At 45.5% G+C, this 20,058-nt stretch overlaps 1 protein-coding gene across 2 annotated transcripts in view; it reads left to right on the forward strand.

Annotated features, from left to right (window-relative positions):
• The first annotated feature begins 1,858 nt into the window (after positions 1–1,858).
• The window catches only part of PLPPR4 (phospholipid phosphatase related 4), a 35,093-nt gene continuing 16,893 nt past the window's right edge, over positions 1,859–20,058 (forward strand). Inside the window, exons 1-2 of one of the 2 annotated variants that reach the window (XM_060277517.1) lie at positions 1,859–1,880; positions 1,938–2,017. In XM_060277517.1, coding sequence (XP_060133500.1) covers positions 1,940–2,017 — 78 coding nt within the window. In that variant the 5' untranslated portion in view covers positions 1,859–1,880; positions 1,938–1,939. Of the gene's footprint in view, positions 1,881–1,937; positions 2,018–20,058 lie in introns of those variants that run through there. The other variant, XM_060277516.1, reaches the window with a different exon arrangement.

The following is a 20,058-nucleotide window of genomic DNA, read 5'->3' on the forward strand; positions in this document are numbered from 1 at the left end:
CGAAAGGTGACCTGGATCTTAGGCAAGTCAATCAATAAATCGCCCTTTTTGGCATTTTTGTAAAATAAGCTCAACAATATCGGGGTCTTTCTAAAATCAGCTTAACAACTTTCGGGGGGTCCCTTTTGAAATATTACTTTTCAAAATATGGCAACCCTACAATCCTGATAGTTTCCCCCTACCCCTGAGCACGGAACTTACTCTTTAAGAGGATTATACAAATTCAGGGAGGATAAGGCTAGCAGTGGCCAGCAGCCTCAATGGTTATGTTCTCCCTCTACTACAGGAGGCAATATTTTTTTCCCCTGAATAACAGTTGTTGGGGAATCACAAATAGGGAAAGCACTGCTACTGCCCTTGGCTCCTGCTTGCAAGCTTCCCACAGCCATCTGGTCTGTCACTGTGAGAACTAGGAGTGCTGGAGCACAAGCTTACACAACCAAGAACTAGGTTACACTTTGAGCCTCATATTTTGATAGAATTGTAGAGTTGGAAGGGACCACGAGGATCATCTAGTCCAATCCCCCGCAATGCCTTTTGCCCAACGTGGGGCTCACACCCACAACCCTGATCTTAAGAGTCCCAGGCTCTACCGACTGTTAGGAGGGGCCTCAATGCACAAAAAGCAAAACTAATTCTCACATTATACAGCAAATATATAAAAAATACAGATATACAGACATCATTTATCTGATACAGCAAAAAGATTCTTAAGGGCTACTCCATTATTCTTGGCCCCACTTCTAAATCTGTGCAGAAACAGCTATATGATGATGATGATGATGATGATGATGATTACTATTACATGGCTGTAGCCAAGGGGGAGGGGAAGCTGCCCCCTAAACAATAAATATCAATACAAATCTGAGGTTCTGCCCCAACAAAATCCTGCCCCCTTTAACAAAAATCCTGGCTACGCCCATGTATTTACGCAATCCAAATTCCCTTAGGCCAGGTGTCCAGTCCAGCAGCACCTTAGCCAGGTGAGCTCCCGTCTGGCCTCTGCAACTGGACACCCTCGTGTAATCCTGGACCCGACCGCGACCCCGACCCCCGCGTCCTCGCGGATGGTGCGTTCCGTGTCTCCCGGACGCGTGTGGGCGCCTGTGCGCGCGCCGGAGCGGCCACGTGTTCTGTTCGAGGCGTCCCATAGGAGGCGCCCGCCCGCCCACTCCGCGAACGTGTGAAGGGGGCCTTCCTTCGCTCGCTCGCTCGCTCGCGCGTGCGTCCCCCCACCCACCCCGGGCGACCTACATTCCCGCGCGCAGCTGCCTTCAACCCCGACGCCACGCCACCCTGCCGTCGCCGAGGAGGATGATGATGCGTCGGGGCTCGGCGGCGAAGAGGTTAAGGCGGCCGCCTCCCTGTGCCCGCGCCCCTCCCTCCTCCTGCTCCTCTTCCCGCTCCACCAGCATGTAGGCAAGCGGGGCCCCTTCCCCTTTTCGCATGGAGCAGCTTCCTTGACGTCAGACCTATGAATATTGCACGAAGAAGCCGGCTGGCGAGAGCGACGGCTGGCGGCAGCGCTCGATGTAGGCAAGGCGGGCCCTTCGCCGGAGGGGAGTGCGCCGGGCACGAGGAGGCGCTGATCGCCGCCGCCGCTTTGGAGAAGGAGGCCGCCCGGCGCCTGCTGGCCGACAGGGGCGCCGCGGGAGCCGGAGGACTAGCGGCAGGCCGGCCGGCCAGCGCCGGTGGTGGTTGCGGTGGCGGTGGCGGCGACGGCCAAGCGGGCTTCTTGCTGCTGCTGCCGCCCCAAGAGGAGGAGGTTTTGGGCTGCGCGCTGCTCCCGCACCGGGAGGTGGCCCCGGGGGGATGTGACATCAGCGCCGCCGCCAGGCAGTGGGGCAGGAGAGGGGGACGGCTGCCCGGCAGCGCCGCCGCGGTCGCGCACTCGCTGCCCCCCGCTCCGGCTGCGCGTCTCCTGCCCGCGCCGTCCAGCATGTCTGCGAAGGAGAGGCCGAAAAGCAAAGTGGTCAAGGAGAGCGTCACGCTGTTGCCTTGTTTTTATTTCGTCGAGGTGAGTGGGGCAGACGATGGGGGGGGCTCCATCCTCTCTTTTTTTGGTGGTGGGGGTGATGGTGATGGGGAGAGATGATGTAAGGGGGCAGATCTGTCGCCTGCCCCACCTGGCACGCGCACCATCTCAGTGCCAGCTTCCCAAAAGCAAAGAACAGTTGTGCATTAGTGGTGTGTGTGTGTGTTTGAGGTGGATTGTCTGTCAACATTTCGCACGTATGCTTTACATGGGAGGGTGGGTCCTGCCCAAAAACTGGGTCTCATCTTTAATCAAGGGGTGGTGGTGGGAGGGGAGAGAGGCAATGTATTTCCCTTCCCTTTGGATCACCTTAAAGAGCCGTTTCCTGAAAAGCAAAAAAAAAAAAAGATCAGGATGATGCATCAGGAAGCATCGATCTGTAGGAGTGTAAACCTGGCTTGAAATTGGGGGAGGGGGTGAAACGCATAACAAACAGAGACTTCTTCCACTGTTTGTTTGGGGGAATCATTCCTTTAAAGATTGAAGGAGGGGTGCAAATGAAGGGGAGATCACATCACGTGCGCAGGATCATTCCAATAGGAGAGCAAGGTTGGGGGGAGGAAGGGGGTTGTTCTACACGTACATGTAGTGGGCATGCATTATTTGAGAAAATTAAAATGAGGGCACATTAAGGTTGGGAACAAATGTTTCTAGATGGCTAAACAATTGGTGTTGCATTCTTGTTGGCATGCACTTACATGGTGAATGTTTGGGTACATGGGAGGTGCTTGGATGATTCCGGTTTCCATACGTAGTCCGAGGTGTGCTGTGTGTGTTCATAAAAGCAAAGTGGTTGTGTGAATGCATTTGCCTGCCCCGCTTCCCACACTGATAGCTTCAGAACTGTTATGGCTGTTCTGTGTTGTTCCTTGTTAGTGTTCCACAAGCACTCATAGTGGTTCTTTTCTGACAGTGTGAACTTGTGAACTGTTTCTTTTACAGCTGGGGTGCAAAAAGGGATTTCGTATTTGTATGTTTCGTTGACAGCTCAGGAAGTGAGCAAGCATATCCTTGGAAGACCTGAGGATATGCTGAGGAAAGAAGTGTTGGACTGAGTCAGTCTGTGTTTGCTTTAGAAATGATTGACAAGACAACTTAGAAAAAGTTGTAGAAGTCAGCCACCTCCCACCATCACCTGGAGAAAAGAAGCTCAGCCCATCCCATCTAGACTCCCAGTGATGGGCTCTGTGTTGACATAATAGGAAGACTCTGGTCCAAGATAACCAATAGCCGCTTCACAAAGCCTAGCTGTTGTGTCTCATTTGCAATAATCAGATGGCATATAGCAAGGATAGGAAACCCGTGGGCTCGCCGAGTATATTGTTGGACTCCAAATCCCATCAGCCCCAGCCAATATGGCAAATGGTCAGGAATGATGGGATTTGTAGTCTAACAAATCTGAAGGTCCACAAATTTTACACCTTTGTCATATAGAGCGGTTACGTTTTAGGTATTTGGAATACAAGGACTGTAGAAATGATTACACTAAAGGTGTAAGGTTGCAGATACACTGAAAACTGATGCGGGTAAATGAGTGTTTTTAAAACGTTCCTTGGGTGCATTGTTTTATTGATCACTCAGAAAAGCATTTATTATTTTGTTATGGGAAATGCCCTATATATTCAGGGAAGAGTCTTCAAAGATTCCTCAAGTTCTGAAAGGGGAAGGAGGGAATGTGTGAGTTATCCCATGTAAGAAAAGTTTAAAGTCTTTCCCTAAATGTCCTCCACCTCCTTATTCTCCATAAATAAGAAATAAAAATGGAGTCATTAGCATCTCTGCCAGAGTGCTCAGATGATATAAAGAAAGAAAGCAGAAGCTTGGGGTCTTTCCTCCCTCCTGGGCATGTAGCAGAGTAGGAGGAGATAGGATAATGGATGGAATGTTCTTTGTAGGCCCTTTCTGACTCTTGCAAAGTTTGGCCTATATTGGGAGAGAGCAGCTATGACATCACAGTCACCATACTTTGAAGAGTATGGTCCTCCTGACACCATAGGGTAGAGTAAGGGCTGAAGCTCACTGGTAAAACATCTGCTTTGCATGCAAAGGTTTCAGGTTCAATTCACAGCATCTTCAAGAAGGGCTGGGTATGTCCCCAATCTGAAACGGTCAAGAGCATCTACCAGTCATTATAGACAATGCTGAGCTAGATGAACCAATAGTCCTACTTGGTATGAGTCTGCTTCCTATATTTATTTGAAAATGCTCCATCATTGATAGGTGCTCAAAGAATGAGATGCATAATTTTTGAATTACTAGATCACTGCTTCCAGTTGGGCCTTCTTTCACTCAGCCACCTAAGCATCATCCATGGTCTTGGTTCAATCCAAAATGACAAAGTCAAGGGAGTCGAAGAATGGTTGGCTGCTTTGCCAAAGGAAAGTACTCAGAGTTTTCATATTAGTTTTGCTTAGATAAGTGTAGCTGTTTGCTGATTTCACACCCTCCAAAACAGGCTGCAGAGAGCTGAGCAACATTGATTAGAAGACTCTAATGAACGTGTGGGGAATGGAACATTATTTATTTCATTGGAGCCACTTTGAGCCTGGCCTTTTCAAAATCAATCCTAAAGCAGGTTACAACAGGGAAAATTCATATTACATGCTCAACAAAATCTTAAAACACATCAAAAGTCATTACAGCAAATCAGAATCAACTCTACTGACCAATTTAGCCAAATGCTTGTGTGAATAAATGTCTCTTTAAAGCAGGTGTGGTGGACCTTTGACCTTCCAGGTGTTGCTTGAACTAAAACTTCCATCATCATTGGCCATTGGTCCTGCTTGTTGCGGCTGATGGGAGTTGTAGTTCAGCAACGTCTGGAAGGTCAAAGGTCTCCCACCGCAGCTTTCGAAGGTGCCCACAGGCTGTCAGCATTGGTACCAACTGAGTCTGTGAATGGAGGGCATTCCATAATCAAGGTGGCATGATTGAGAGCATCCTCTCACAGGTTTCTACATACCATTCATTGGCACATGTCACATTGTTAAGGGGGTGTCTCTGCAATGTCTTAAAGTCTGGGTTGGTGTGTAGGGGAGTAACCAATCCAATGAGTATGTGGGTCCCAAACCATTGAGGGCTTTAAATGTCAACCCAAGCACTTTTGAACTTGGCTCAGCAGCCGACTGGTAGCAAATGACGTCATTGCACTTCAAGCCCCCACACATGGCAGCAGGGGAATGGGAAGTACGATGATGTCACGTTAATGCATTTTGTTTCTCTGTACAGGGGAGGGGGGAGGATATGTGGGCTGGCTCTCTTCCTCTTAAATCACAGAGTATGTGGAGGCCGCCATCGCTCCAGTAGAACCCACACCGAATCAGTCTAAAATGGCTTTTGAAAGTCATCACTTCATTTTGTCGCCCAGGGAATAGCTCTCAGAATTGTATACAGGGAAACCAACCATTAAGACTTCACTGCACTGAACAATGAAAGAAATAAAACACACTGCTGGCTGTTATTTCTCCAAAGCCAGCAGGAGAGGGCAAGGCAGCCAGAGGGCGTGGAGAGTGGGAGGGAAAGAAGAAAATGTAAACTTGCCTGGTTTTAGGTAGCCACAGAACATGAGGGCAACAGTGAAGAGCATATAATAGAAATATACTTGCATGCAGAGGAGAGAACACTTTCTCAGGTGGGGCATTTGAGAAGGGGAATAGTTACAGGTAGATAGCCATGTTGGTCTGATGTAGTCGAAACAAAAAAATATCCTTCCAGTAGCACCTTAGAGACCAACTAAGTTTGTCATCGGTATGAGCTTTCGTGGAATGTTACTCATTTTGGAATGTGCTGTGTTTAATGAGGATTCTCATGTTTGGATTTCCATGGTCTGGATGGTTCCAGACACATATCGCCCTCAAAACTGCGCTGAGGTAATTATTAAAAACAGTCTATGAAGTGTAGAGTCTATCGGGGTTCTCACTCATGTGGATGATCTTTGAGTGCATAGGGCTCCCTCACAATAGCACCAAATGTGAGGTCAACAGAGGGCATAGCCCAGGGTGACTATATATCCTACTTTACAGAGGATAGTTCTGTGTTTGATGGTGTCCTCTATTTGAGGGTCGTCCAGTCCAGGGTTGCATTTACAGCATACTGTACATTTAAAGCACTATGATACCGCTTTAAACAATCACCCAAAGAATTATTGGGCCTCCGTAAATATGGCCTAAGACTGGTTTTAAAATAACCATAGAAAGAGAGAGTGAAAGCTTTGAAGATGCCCATCAACAAGTTTTCATTACTTGATCTGCAAACTAAGCAGGCAGACAAATCACCTCTGGTGTCTTCACTACCACAAGTTAGATGTGTTGCATTCTGTTTCAGTTATAGTAAATAATACTGCATGATAATCTCATGAAAACTGATGTCCTCTTTTTGGATCAGGCATACTCTTGAGCCTAAGTCTGTTGCTACCACCCATCTGCACATTCTGTTTCTGAACATCCTGGTGGATGGGGTTTCCTGAGGACCTACAGACAGAAAGAATTTAGCAAGCCTGAGTTATATGTGGAGCCCTTTTTTTTAATAAAAAAAAGCAACTTTCAAGACTCATACATGAATATTAAATCAAACACAACACATTTAAACATCAGGCAAGGCTTTGTGGATTTGTCAGGGCAAACAAAGAACTGTTAGATGGAGGTAAGATTAATTTAGCAAAGCATAGCATCGTTTCAAGTGTGGGAAAAGGAGAGTGACATTTTCTGCTTATCTGCTGGGAATCTTTTTGTACAAAGAAGGCATACATACAGTGATATGAGCCCATGAAGTGGCTCCCAGCTCGAAGAGAGCAAGGCCAAAGTTCCGTATGGTAAGCAGGGAAATTAGACCTGTTTTCCTAAAGGTCATTGATTATTCCTAGAAAGCAAAAGCAAGCCATTCGCCCAGCCTGCCAGAGGTTGTTAACAGCCAGCGTCACAGCCAGGCATGCACTAGAGGTGTTCACATGTGACATTCAATGATTGTATTATCTGTGACCCTGTGTACACCATACCTGACCTGTGCAAAGCAACAGGTGTATACTCTTTCACGCAAACACAACGTAGAACTGGTGCTGTTCTGGGTGCCAAATAATACCACGTTTGTAAGAAATCCATCTTTTAGTGTGGCAGCACCTATACATTGGAACTTCCTTCCTGTTGACAACCTCAGTGTTTAAATACTTAAATGGAGCTAGGCTTGTGTCCCAAAATCAGATTCAGAGAATCCTTAACCTCCAACAGAAGAGCCGGGCCTTCTGGCCCCAGGGTCAGAAAATTAGGTGCTCTGGCAGATATGTGAGTTGCTCGGTGAAAAATCCAAATAGGACCTGAACTTATTCTGAGGTTCTTATTCAGAGCAGAGCTGGGGAAACCCAAAGATCTACCTGGACCAATACTTTGAGATACTTATCCTCTGCTAATGTCATTTGTAGATCCTACAAGGTATACAACACTTAAGTTGAATCCTGACTCCATTTAAGGCTTAAACACTGAGATTGTCCTGGGAAAAGGTAAATAGAATATTAGGAGACTTGCCAGTGTAATTATCCAGTGTCACCACCCACATGGTCTTGACAACAAGGCCCAGAATAAATTCAAAGGGAAGGCAAAGATAAGGGGAGAGAACTGTTCGATTTAAAATCATGGACAAAGGATAGCATAAATTGTCTGGAAGATGCAACTCTTTGCCTCTGTGCAGCTCTTACAGTTGAGATGGTTTCAGAATTAATACATGTTCGTGACATGAATTTAACTATGGATGAATTCAGCCCACCAGCTTTCACTCACACTATAATATTCTGAAGCTGCTACATTTGGAAGACTGTTGGAAGCTCACTTTTATAAGTCTGTCAAAAATGCAACCAACCCAAGGACTGCCTCATTTTATTTTATTTTAAAGCCCAAGAACATGTGACTGGCTGAAAATGTGGTGCTGGAATCAGTTTGCCAGTACTGGGGAAACTGGTGCCTAGATATACGAACATACCTTCTATTGCTTTAGTATACCCATGAGTACCCATGGCTTTTTTCATGGTATTCCCACGAACCTTGGGGAAGAAATATACACACACACACAACCACTTGCCAGGTTGCTTGGGAGAAATGCCTCTGACCTTCTGCCAGCAGTTTCATAGCTCTAGTGTATCCTTGTTCCCAGAGGCAGCTAGCATATTGGCAGCCACTAGAGACAGGGCCTCAAATATGTGGAACATGTACATTTGCCCCCAATTCACTTTCAAACAAGATTTGAAAACCCATTTATTTCAAGCAGCCTTGAGCCGAGGTGTTGCGCTGACCATTTCAAACCATTTACATTGCGGCTGATTTTAAAGAAATGTTTTTTTCTGAATTGCTTGTGTTGATTTTATATGAGTGTTGTCCTGGTGCATTGTGATGTCCAGCACTGAGAAGAGATGATGGCCCATATACCTGAGGATGGATGGATGGCCCAGCACTCTTAAATTGGGTAGAAACAAAAGCAAGTTCAGAACCATGTACAAGGACTATAGCGTTGGTGTAGGATCATAGCTGGAAGTATAGCAGCTGAAGTAGACAGAGAAAATTGCCCTGGATCTACTCACAGATCTTTGTTATCTGGGCTAGGTGGTCAAGATCAAAGATTTGAAATGCATCTGGTCAGTGAAAGGCTCAGTGCAATTTTCTGCAGCCATTGACTTCTAGGGAACAGGATTTCAAATTGCTAAGAGTTCTTTTCAGATCCCCCTGGTAGACCGGGGGTGTATCTCTCTTCTCAGGGCAATGAGAAGTTTTCATTTGCAGACCCTTAATCAATGGCCCTGACAAGTATAAATGGCTCGTGTGAGACATAAATTGCTGCTGGATTCTCTCTGATGTTAGTCATTTTATTATATTGATTTTTGTTCTATTTATATTGTTTGTGTTACGAGGTTTGTAATGATGTATTTTTATGAATTGCCATATACCAGGGGTGGCCAACTCCTAAGAGACTGTGATCTACTCACAGAGTTAAAAACTGGCAGTGATCTAACCCCTTCTTTTTAGGAAGGAGGAAGGCCCATTTTGGGGGGTTGGGGTCAGAGTTGTTGAGTTTTTTTCAGGAAGGAGGTAAAATGTTGAGCTTTCTTTAGGGGAGCCACAGTTGTTCAGCTTCTTGGGGGGGGGAGCCAATGACCTACCAGTGATCTACCACAGATGTCCAGTGATCTACCAGTAGATCACAATCTACCTGTTGGACATACCTGCCATATACCAACCACCCTGGGAACCTTCAGGTTTAAGAGTGGGATATTAAGTAATGAATAAACAAATGTTGTGCTTAGTATGAAATAAGAGCATAAGAATAGCCTGCTGGATCAGGCCACTGGCCTATCTAGTCCAGCATCCTGTTCTCATAGTGGCCAGCCAAATGTGTGTGGGAAATGAGTGCGCAGAAGATGAGCACAAGGGCACTCCCTTTATTTTAAATGCTGCCGTTTTAATTGTTTAGTTTTATTGAAATGAGATGCTTTAGCTTTTATGTCTTGTTTGCAAAGTTGCCTTGGGAGGGTTTAGCCCTGCATACAAACATACTGGTGACCTATATTACAGAGAGCTGGCCTTTATTTGACATGTCCAAGTCTAATCTAAGGACAGATCATCCTAAAAAGGGCTAGCAGAGACCTTAAATTTGTCCATCAGCATTTAGCAACTGATGTCACCTAGTCACAATCTTCCCCCATTATGGTAGTTTGTACTGTGTTTTGTTTTGTTTTTCAAATTGTGGTAATCATTTCTAATTTTTGGATTAATACTACATCAAGCTCTCTCCCACTTGATCCATCCCTATTTTGAGATCATTTGCTCTTTCTGCCTCCACAGCTGCACTTCTTCCTATGGTGCTGAACCAGCACTATAGTCCTTGTCCATGGTGCTGAAATTGCTTTTGATTGCAGCCTAGGTTCATCTAGACTTCTTCTTGTCCTGCCTCTTTCCACTGGGACAACCCAATAATATTTACAGCTGAATTGGAGCAAACTTCTGTCAGGTTTTCTGTGGGTTGATGTTTGCTCCAATTCGACACTAAAAAGCGGATTTTCCCAGTGAAAGCAATGGGGGGAGCGGAAAACCACTCAGACCCATGCTTTCTAGGCAATGGGACAAGTGGAAGCTGCCTGTTTCAGAGCACTGGGTCTGTTATAATTAGCCATTAAATTTGTATACCCAGAAGTTAACAGAAGTTAGGCTATTCTCCAAATTAGGGGCACAGCGGGGCCACCAGCCAAAACTGATGGAAGGCAACACTGCACCACCGAGGCCACCTGAGCCTCAAGAAACAACAAAGGATCCAGGAGTACCCCCAAGCTACATAACCACCACTTCAGAGGGAGGGTAACCCCCTCAAGAGCAGGCAAATTCCCATATATCCAGTCTAGGGAACCACCCACTAACAATGCCTCGATCTTATCTGGATTGAGTTTCAATTTCTTGGCTCCCATCGAATCTGTCACCAAGGCAAGACAACGGTCTAACACATCCACTGCCACACACACAGATGTAAAGTGAACTGAAGGAGGGACCTGATTTTCTATATCCATTTCAATGGGGGTTTAGGCTCAGTTTTGGCACAGAAACTGCTTGGGTCACCCTATATGAGAGAGAGACATGGGAAACATAACCTTGTTAATTCTCCTCAACCTCTTAGTGGCTTTTGATACTATTGACCATGGTATCCTTCTGGAGAGGCTGTCTGAGTTGGGGTTGGTGGCACTGCTTTGTGGTGGCTCCAGTCCTACTTGGATGGTCTCTACCAGAGGGTGATGCTTGGGGGGGTTCATTTCAGCCCCATGGAGCCTTCAATGTGAAGTTCTTCAGAGTTCAATTTTATCCCCTATGCTATTTAACATCTACATGAAACCGCTGAGCAGCATTCGAAACTCCCATTGTTCTAGGTGCATTTTGCGATGGGGAATTTCATTAATGCGAGCAGTTTCTGAGCTCTGGGCGCAGTACTGAGCCTAAGATTTCAGTTTACAAATGCCACTGCTGGAAGAAAAGGAGGACCTTTTCCTGCCTCCCCACTTCCAGCCACTCTCTGAAGACTGGAGAAGTGACCCTCATAAGAATATTAGGGGGGGGCAGGCAGGGGAAGTATGGCTTTGTTTTTTGCAGTCTTCAGATGAGGACTAAGCCATGTGAAAAATGAACATAAGATTTTAGCTGCAGTTCATTCATTTTCTGCTTTGTATTCTTGTTATAAAAAAGCTAAACACTCCATTGTGGTGCCCACAACCTCGGTTTAATGTGCCACTCAGCTCCTAGCTTTCATATCTCAGTTTCTAACACTGCCGCTGAGTGGGGTCATCCGTAGTTTTGAGCACATTGACACACAGTTCTGCTTCTCCTGCACACCAATGTGGACCAATGAAATGTGCTCTCTGAAGGACATGAAGTAACTTTGTTGTGTACATTTTGCAGAAGGAAGACGATAGCTTTGTGTGTGTAGCAATGGATTACAGTGGGCCTGCCACTTAAGTGAGCGTTCAGGTCCATGTATCCACATGCAAAGGCAAAATTGCATTAAGTCAGGAACCCCCAGAGCTGCACACCCCCTTCATAACCATCCCTACCTGTCTGGAGCTGGCCTTGCTCTCTGCTTTGCTTAGAGTTGGGAAGGAGGAATGATGTAACCGAGCAGAGTGGACATCATCAGGATCCACAGTGAGAAACAGTTGGGCTAGATGGGTTTAAGGCGATCTCCCATGTTGTGATCATAAAGTGGAAAAACATGTCACTCGTCAAAGAACAAGCTCAGACAAAATGTGGTTGTCAGTACAATAGTATTTAAAACGAACTGCCCTGTCCAACCGTGTATTGTTTAAGAAGCTGCACTAGCACGTTCTGCAATATATTCCTGGAGAATAAAAGCTGCATTGTCTGGAAAAAGTAGTAGCAGGATTTGGGAAACCCTCGAGCTCATGAAAATAGATTAACATCTCACTTCACGAATTCCAAGGCTGAGTCATGGCAGAGGAAATATATGTGTCTGGACTTATGCCCAACTCAGGCCATGCCCTGCCGCATCACTCTCTGTCTTGCAAATTGAGCATCCAAGCCAGCTTCATTAAATTTCCCGGGAAGCTTCCAATGAAATCAATGGGGAGTGAAGTACACCTAGCCTTGTGCAGGATTGTGCCCATTGATTTTATACCCTTGGCTCGGAAACTCTCAGTAGAGGGTCATGCAGTGCCTCTTGCCACTCTGATACAGTCTTAGGACACCCCCACACTATCGATCTATATTGGTCAGTTTAATGGACATAACAATAATTTTGGGGGTCCTGGGTTACTCACGAGGCAAAGGATTCTGTACCAGACCTCCGGGACCTTTCAGGAAACTATGGTTCGAAGGGTTCCTTGAGAAAAGGGAAATGCTATTCAACCATAAAGACATAAGAAGATGCCTACTGGATCAGACCAAAGGCTAATCTAGCAGAACATCTTGATTCCCACAGTGGGATGTCTCTTGGGAAGACCACAAGCAGGGCATAATGGCAACTGTCCTCTCCTGCTGTAGTTCCATAGGAATTGGGATTCAGAGTCATTCTATCCCTGATAGGATAGCTCAGTTGGTTAGAGCATTGTGCTGATAATGCCAAGGTTGCAGGTTCGATCCCCATATGGGACAGCTGCATATTCCTGCATTGCAGGGAGTTTGGACTAGATGATCCTCAGGCTCCCTTCTGACTCAACCATTCTATGATTATTTGATCTTTGAACCTGGACTAGTACTAGCCCATGATAGCCTTACATACCTTGCCTTTGTCAGACCCCCATTGAAAGCCATCTGACCGAGAGGCTCTCTTCATTAGTCTCTGGTATAGTTATGCCCCTGAGAGTACCATTGCTTCCCTCTGAAATATTTGGCTCAACAATGCATGCACACCCCATTAATGAATGCGGACTGTGCATGCACATATATGCAAAGCAAAGTTGTGGGGACTGTGGTTTGGTGTGCGTGTGTGCATCAAAAAGAAACAGAACGTGATTCCTTTGTTTTAAAATGCCAGCGTGGATACTTAAGGGAACAAACCCTCTTTCGATCATTCATTATCTTGCAAATAGCAAGTTGTTCCTTTGTTATTGCATTATATCATATTAGAAAGGGGGGGGAGATTATGCAAAAGTCTGGTTTTTTTATCCTCCAGATGGAGTGGGATTTAGTCCTCACATGTTGCAGGGAAAGTTACAAGGACACAGATTATTTGATGAGATACAAAGGAGGAGGTGGAAAGCAAGGAGATAAATTATATAATTAACTCTTGCAGTGCCAATATCACATGTGAGCAGCTTTGCATTCCTCTACGCTTAGCACCATAGGACACAGAGGAATTCCAGAAGCAAATCTGGAGGTTGTGGTTGCTACCATACCTGCATCAACTCTACTTGTGGTTTTTAAATTGAAGTGTTTCAAAGCTTCTAAAGCAGTGGACATTTAAATGCCTATCTAAGCAACATCTTCCTGTTTTAAAAGCTGTATGCTGCGGTCCCCCCAAATGCTTGACCAGTGAGTAAGATTGATGGACAGACATGCTGTTTCAGGTGTCTCTGAGCATGCAGAGAGTGCCTTGTTCCCCAAACTGACTTTTCCATAGCATGCTATCCATAATATAAAGCACATAGCTTAAACTTCAGTGTGTGCAATTGGTGTGATGGTGGAATTGTTTCTTATTTTTTATTCATTCCTACCTCCACTTTCCTCTCCTTCTCTTTCTCCTGTGTCAGATGGTAAACTCTAGGGGGCTGGAGTCTGCTCTCTTGTACTGTGTAAAGCACCGTGTCACTATATAAGTAATAAATAAGGATTGTAGCATAGAAGCTCAAAGATGAGTTCTTATCCATCTATGGAATGTACTTGCTCAGAGACACTTTGCATCTGGAGTAGCTGGTGGAAGAGGCAGGGCCATTGCAGTTACACAAAGACAGGGAACAGCTGACAAGGGAAGGAAGCATCTCTGTGTAACTGCAGCTTACGGACCTGTCACTGACTGAATTGGACAGGAGCTGCCTGTCAACTGTTCCGTGCTGATTTTGATTCATTCCATTTCGTTTAGAGAAGATGTGTGTTCAGGAGTGTCACTTAGTGCAGGAAAGGAAAGTTCAAAAACATTCCCTTTATCAGAACAGCATCTGATGGCTGCTGTACAAGATCTGGGCCTAAATTGGCTACATGTTTGGCAGTTACACCCTCTTCTTCTAAGTATGTCTGATGTGAGAGAAGCAGCCACCAGGAATTTTAGTTCGTTGAGGCTTCGGTTAGATCCAGAACACACATAGCACTTACACTCTTTGCTGTTAGACCTTCAGTTTTCTCCCCTCCCTCCCTGGGCAGGTTCCCACCCCTCTGTTGTGTAGAACAATCCAGCAGCGTCGGATCAGATTAGCAGACTCTCCAAGTGTACCTATTTTCCAGGATTTATACAAGCCGCCCCAGTTTCTGATTTGAACTTGGAATGTCCTGCTTTCCCTTAGGACAGGCATAGGCAACCTTGGCTCTCCAGATGTTTTGGAACTACAACTCCCATGATCCCTAGCTAACAGAGCCAGTGGTCAGGGATCATGGGAGTTGTAGTTCCAAAACATCTGGAGAGCCAAGGTTGCCTATGCCTGCCTTAGGAGGTCCCTATTATCATTGGAGAAATGTTGGAGGGTATAGAGTTCTGTGACCTCTGAGTCAAGGAGATAAGCAACTATGCAAACTTTAGAAGACCTCTGAGGGCAACCCTGTACAGGGAAGTTGTTTCATGCATTCCTGCACCATGTGGCAACCCAGCAGAATGATAGCTCTGTTTTGAGCATGCTCAGAGCTCTTTCTCTGAAGGCCAGATTTCCTTGTAGCTTTCAGCATGTTCTAATAACCAGAGAAGCAATAGGTAGTGTTTCCTATATTGGGGAGCTTTTGTTTGTTTCTTTTGCATTTCTTTTATGGCCTTCTGAGAGAGAGAAATAAAGAAACCGGGAGAGAGCACAATTAAGCAATGCAATATAAACGCATGCAGAGACAGAAAAAATAAAGCAACAATACAATGGGGAGGAGAACCTGAAAGCAACTGAGAATACAATATAGCATTCAACTATCTCATATTTAAAAGGGGAGTACTGGTTAGACATTATTTTTACTGTATTTTGTATGTATTTATATCGATAAATTTTTATATTTAAAAAAAGCAGCATGTTTCTGAAATAAATATATTTTACTTAATCATTTTGCATGTATTTTTGTCAATCAAATTGGGAGGAGAAATGGTGGGTGGCTTGTGTATGTGTTGCAAAAAAACTCTGTATTAACTATTAAGAACTGCAGCAGCACCTGGGTAAGACAGGGCAGGCTGAACAGAACCATGAACAATTCCAGAGTATTTTTCAGGGCATTTCCACAAAAGGTGTGCATATTCACTTCCAACAAGTCCTTCCCCTCATGTAACTACAGTACAGGATATTAATTCTTGCTTACTTTTTTTTGTCAGAGAATTTCTACAAGTTTGGGCTCTGTGCCTGTTTGGATATCCCTGGTCCTGAATGGGGTAACTGTGCCCCTGAAGGACCAGGTGCACAGCCTGGGAGTCATTTTGGACTCACAGCTGTCTATGGAGGCGCAGGTCAATTCTGTGTCCAGGGCAGCTGTTTATCAGCTCAATCTGGTACGCAAGCTGAGACCCTACTGTCTCGCCAGAGTGGTGCATACTCTAGTTATCTCTCGCTTGGACTACTGCAATGCGCTCTATGTGGGGCTACCTTTGAAGGTGACCCAGGAACTACAACTAACGCAGAATGCGGCAGCGAGACTGGTGACTGGGAGCAGCCGCCGAGACCACATCCTGAAAGACCTACATTGGCTCCCAGTACGTTTCCGAGCACAATTCAAAGTGTTGGTGCTGACCTTTAAAGCCCTAAACAGCCTCGGTCCAGTATACCTGAAGGAGCATCTCCGCCCCCATCGTTCTGAGGTCCAGCGCGAGGGCTTTCTGGCGGTTCCCTCGCTACGAGAAGCCAAGTTACAGGGAACCAGGCAGAGGGCCTTCTCAGTAGTGGCACCCACCCTATGGAATGCCCTCCCAACAGAGGTCAAAGAGAACAACAATTACCAGACCTTTAGAAGGCATCTCAAGGCAGCCCTGTTTAGGGAAGCTTTTAATTATTATTATTATATCCTAAAGCTCGCCTCTACTTCTCCTGCAAGGGACCCGGGTGGCGCTGTGGTCTAAACCACAGAGCCTAGGGCTTGTCGATCAGAAGGTCGGCGGTTCAAATCCCCGCGACAGAGTAAGCTCCCGTTGCTCGGTCCCTGCTCCTGCCAACCTAGCAGTTCGAAAGCATATCAAAGTGCAAGTAGATAAATACTTACCGGCGGGAAGGTAAACAGCGTTTCCGTGCGCTGCTCTGGTTTGTGAGAAGCGGCTTTGTCATGCTGGCCACATGACCCAGAAGCTGTACGCCAGCTCCCTTGGTCAATAAAGCGAGATGAGTGCCGCAACCCCAGAGATGTCCGCAACTGGACCTAATGGTCAGGGGTCCCTTTACCTTTACCTTACTTCTCCTGCAGTGTGGCTGCTAGGAGATCAAGTAAGCACATTTTTGTGTTGCCCCCAAACACTAATCTAAATTGTGATTTGTTGAAGTAAGGCAGAATCATAAATCACAGTTGGAAGCTGGCTAGTTTAAAACAAACCATAGTTACGCTTAACCACAGTTTGTTGGATTTGAACAATGCAACAAGCTGCAATCAATGAAAAAGCAGAAGCAAATGTTTCTGAATTTCCTGGGCCGGAAGAGGATGGGGAGTGAGATTCAGGACCTTCATGTGAGGCTAGCCTTGTTCCTGTCGTGATGCAAGTAGAAAGTGTGTGCTCTTGATCACATCTGCTTCTGGCCAAACCACATAAATTGCCAGGTTCGCTCCACATCCATGGAGCCTTGAACACTTGTTTCCAACAGCGGACAGACAGATTGGCCAATGAAAGTCAGAAGCACGCAGTAGCAACCCCCCCCCCTGGTGGCCCCAGGTATCGAATAATCAGGTGTGTACTGCTTTAAAACATGGAGCCATCAATCCTCCTTTCAGAACTCACTGCTGTTCATTGACCTGTCCTTGGATTTCTTTAAACCATTTAGAAAGCTACATCTATGTGAGTGGTCATCTTAAATTCCGCAGACAAAAGTATGCATTTTGTGACGTAAATCCTTTTTTCAGTCCTCAATCCATTGCCAATCAATTTCATTGTGTTGGGAGAGTGATTAAATACCTAGCAGAAGCATCTGAAGAGATAGTAGAATAATTCCTCATGTTGAATACTTTTGATTTGGTGGTTATCTTTTCACTCTGCTTTCCTAAGGATTAACATGGCGATGTTTGTCCTTTTTATTATCATGGCACTTGTGCGATACTAAAAAGAACTCAGGCAATTTTGAGGTTAAACAAGCTTATTAATTATACTGATCATCTTCGCCTCCTATTCTCCTGAAATCAAGGGCTACTGTTTCCTGCACAATGCATTTCCAGAAAATCAGGATCCCAAACTTACAGTTTTGTCACTGAATACTTAGAAGCATCTCCCATAAACCCACTGTACAGAAGCTTCACTTGTTTTTTCCCCACCGTAAATTTCAAAGAGGAGCAAGGTTTAATTGCTGAAGCCAGCTCTCCATCAACCAGCTAAAGTGTTCCGATATTAGGCCCCTTCTCTCTTTTGTATCTGTTTGCCTTTAAGATTCCAATTTGAGTCCAGAAGTTAAAGCAATGCCATCTAATTACATCGGACATGCTCAAGGTGTTTGATGTTAATACTTGTAATTGCAATGCTCCTGCTGTTCAAAGCAACACACTCAGTAAATATTCATAAGTTCAAATACCTACCTGCAACTTCTCCTTTGAAAACATACATGGTTTTCCCTTGGCTTTTTTCTTTTTTAAAAAAAGTCTATTACATACAAGTGGTGGCAAAACTCTTTTGGCCTGAGGTCTGAATTCGCACTCGGGTCAAGCCTCTGAGGTCACATGGCAGCAGTGAGTGTGGCACATAGGCATTATGCACCTTTAAGCGCCAGGCAAAAACATTCCTTTCTAACCAGGCCCTTGGCTGATTGTCATCCAATGCCCTTTTAAAATGTGTTGGGGAGGAGAGGGATAATTGGGTTGTCCTTGTTTTTGTTCTTATTATGTATCTTGTGTTTGTATTGGGATTTTATGTTGCGAACCTCCCTGAGGCGTGCGGGTATAGGACAGTATACAGATTTAATAAATAATCAAAATAAGAATAGGCATGCAGCCCCCACCTTCTACAACTGATCTGTGCTGAAGAGCTGGAGGGGGGGGTTATCACCTGGGCTGTGGAAGGTACCCCCAATTCTGTTTGGGGTCCAGTTTGATGATCCAGATCAGGCCACAGTCCAACCTGGACCAATCAGGACCCAACTCAGGACCCAGACCAAATGGAGAGGGACATATATAGCCCCTATTTAAAAATCAAGGTTTTAAACCCCAATTAAATGTGTCCTGGGCATCATTGGGAGACTATACAGGCAGAGACTCTCACCTGCATCATCTCCTCTCTCCCCCTTCTGACCACATTGAATCAGTGCTTTGAACTCTAATTTAAGATGTGGTTGGTGGCGAGGAGAGAAAGGAAGAAAGAGATGGTGCAGGCAACATCTCTGCCTGTATTGTCGTCTCTTCACTACTTGACCACCACTGCCCTCCCTCCACCTTTTGACAGCCCCAGATCACAGCAGGTGGACCTGAACTGCCTCAGTGTGATCTAGTGCTGCTTCAACCCACTCTGGACAAATTTCAGAGTGACCCATATTGGCCCAATTTGGTTTGGGATCTGAGATTTGTATGGACCAGGATGTAGAGACTTAAGTTATCAGCCTCTTCCCAGGCGTCAAATGACCAGCCTGATGAGCAGAGAGGGAACAAATTGCATCTCTACCAGGGCACTGAGCTGAGAGGTGAAGGTTAAACCTCTCTGGCCATCTCAGTGCTGTGTTTACTGGAGAGCTTGGAGGGTTGATGTGACCCGCAGTCTAGGGGTTAGCTGCTCCAGAGGAAGGTGTGAAAAAAGCAATCAGGGTGCTACATCGCAGATTTGTGCAAGAGAAAGTCTGCTAACCCAGCGTGAACTTTCCCACTTCCTCTCCCCCCCGCCGCCCCCCCCCCCAAGATACTGCAGCTCCCTGAAAAGCCTCTCGTCAGGAAAAGGCACATGATGTGGCCCTGGGGGCTGCAGTAGCACATTCAAACACATTTAAGAGATGTAAACCGATTTATGATCAGGTTTCTGTGCTTTTTTAAAAAAATGTTGTTGTTTAGTCGTTTAGTCATGTCCGACTCTTCGTGACCCCATGGACCATAGCACACCACGTGCTACCTTTAAAAAAAAATTAAAGGTGCTTAAATTATCGTTTGTGCTAATGGCAAACTCAGTCTCTGAGTGGCAGTGCTTTTATGTTTCAGAAGTACACAAATATTGTGGAAGCAAACCCTGAGAGAGTTGTTTGCCCCTTGGATGCTTTTGCTGCTAAATATTGGAGATTCATTCTCCGTGTTTGCATTCATGGGATTGTTGTCTATCACATGATGGTATATGTTTTCATTCCACAGGGTGGGACGTGACAGAGACAGGATGTTTGTGTTACTGTGTTTCCTGAAGTGGGACTATTGTCCTTTGTTCATTCTCTTTGCTGTCTGATGCTAGAGAGAGAGGGAGCCATGTTGCAGTGATCTGTGTGTGTTTATATGTAAATAAACGTAGATTAGCCAAATGCTGAGCTACTGAGTTCTGTTACGCAACTGCGCAAACTCTGTGCATCCGTAAGTGTGCTGATGTTTCTTGGCATCAGTCGCTGTGATGTTCGGGCTGAAGAATGCTTATGAAGCTCCTGAACGATCGACCAGGAGGGAGAGAACATGCCAGTCGGGCATGTCCCTCTACCAGGGTCCTACTTGCGAGTAAGAGATCCTAACCAGTTTGCCCCTTGGATGTTTTTGCTCCTAAATATCATGTTTCTGCTTACGCTGACCTTGGGG

The sequence above is a fragment of the Zootoca vivipara genome, chromosome 7 (genome assembly GCF_963506605.1).
Source record: "Zootoca vivipara chromosome 7, rZooViv1.1, whole genome shotgun sequence".
Lineage (NCBI taxonomy): Eukaryota > Metazoa > Chordata > Lepidosauria > Squamata > Lacertidae > Zootoca > Zootoca vivipara.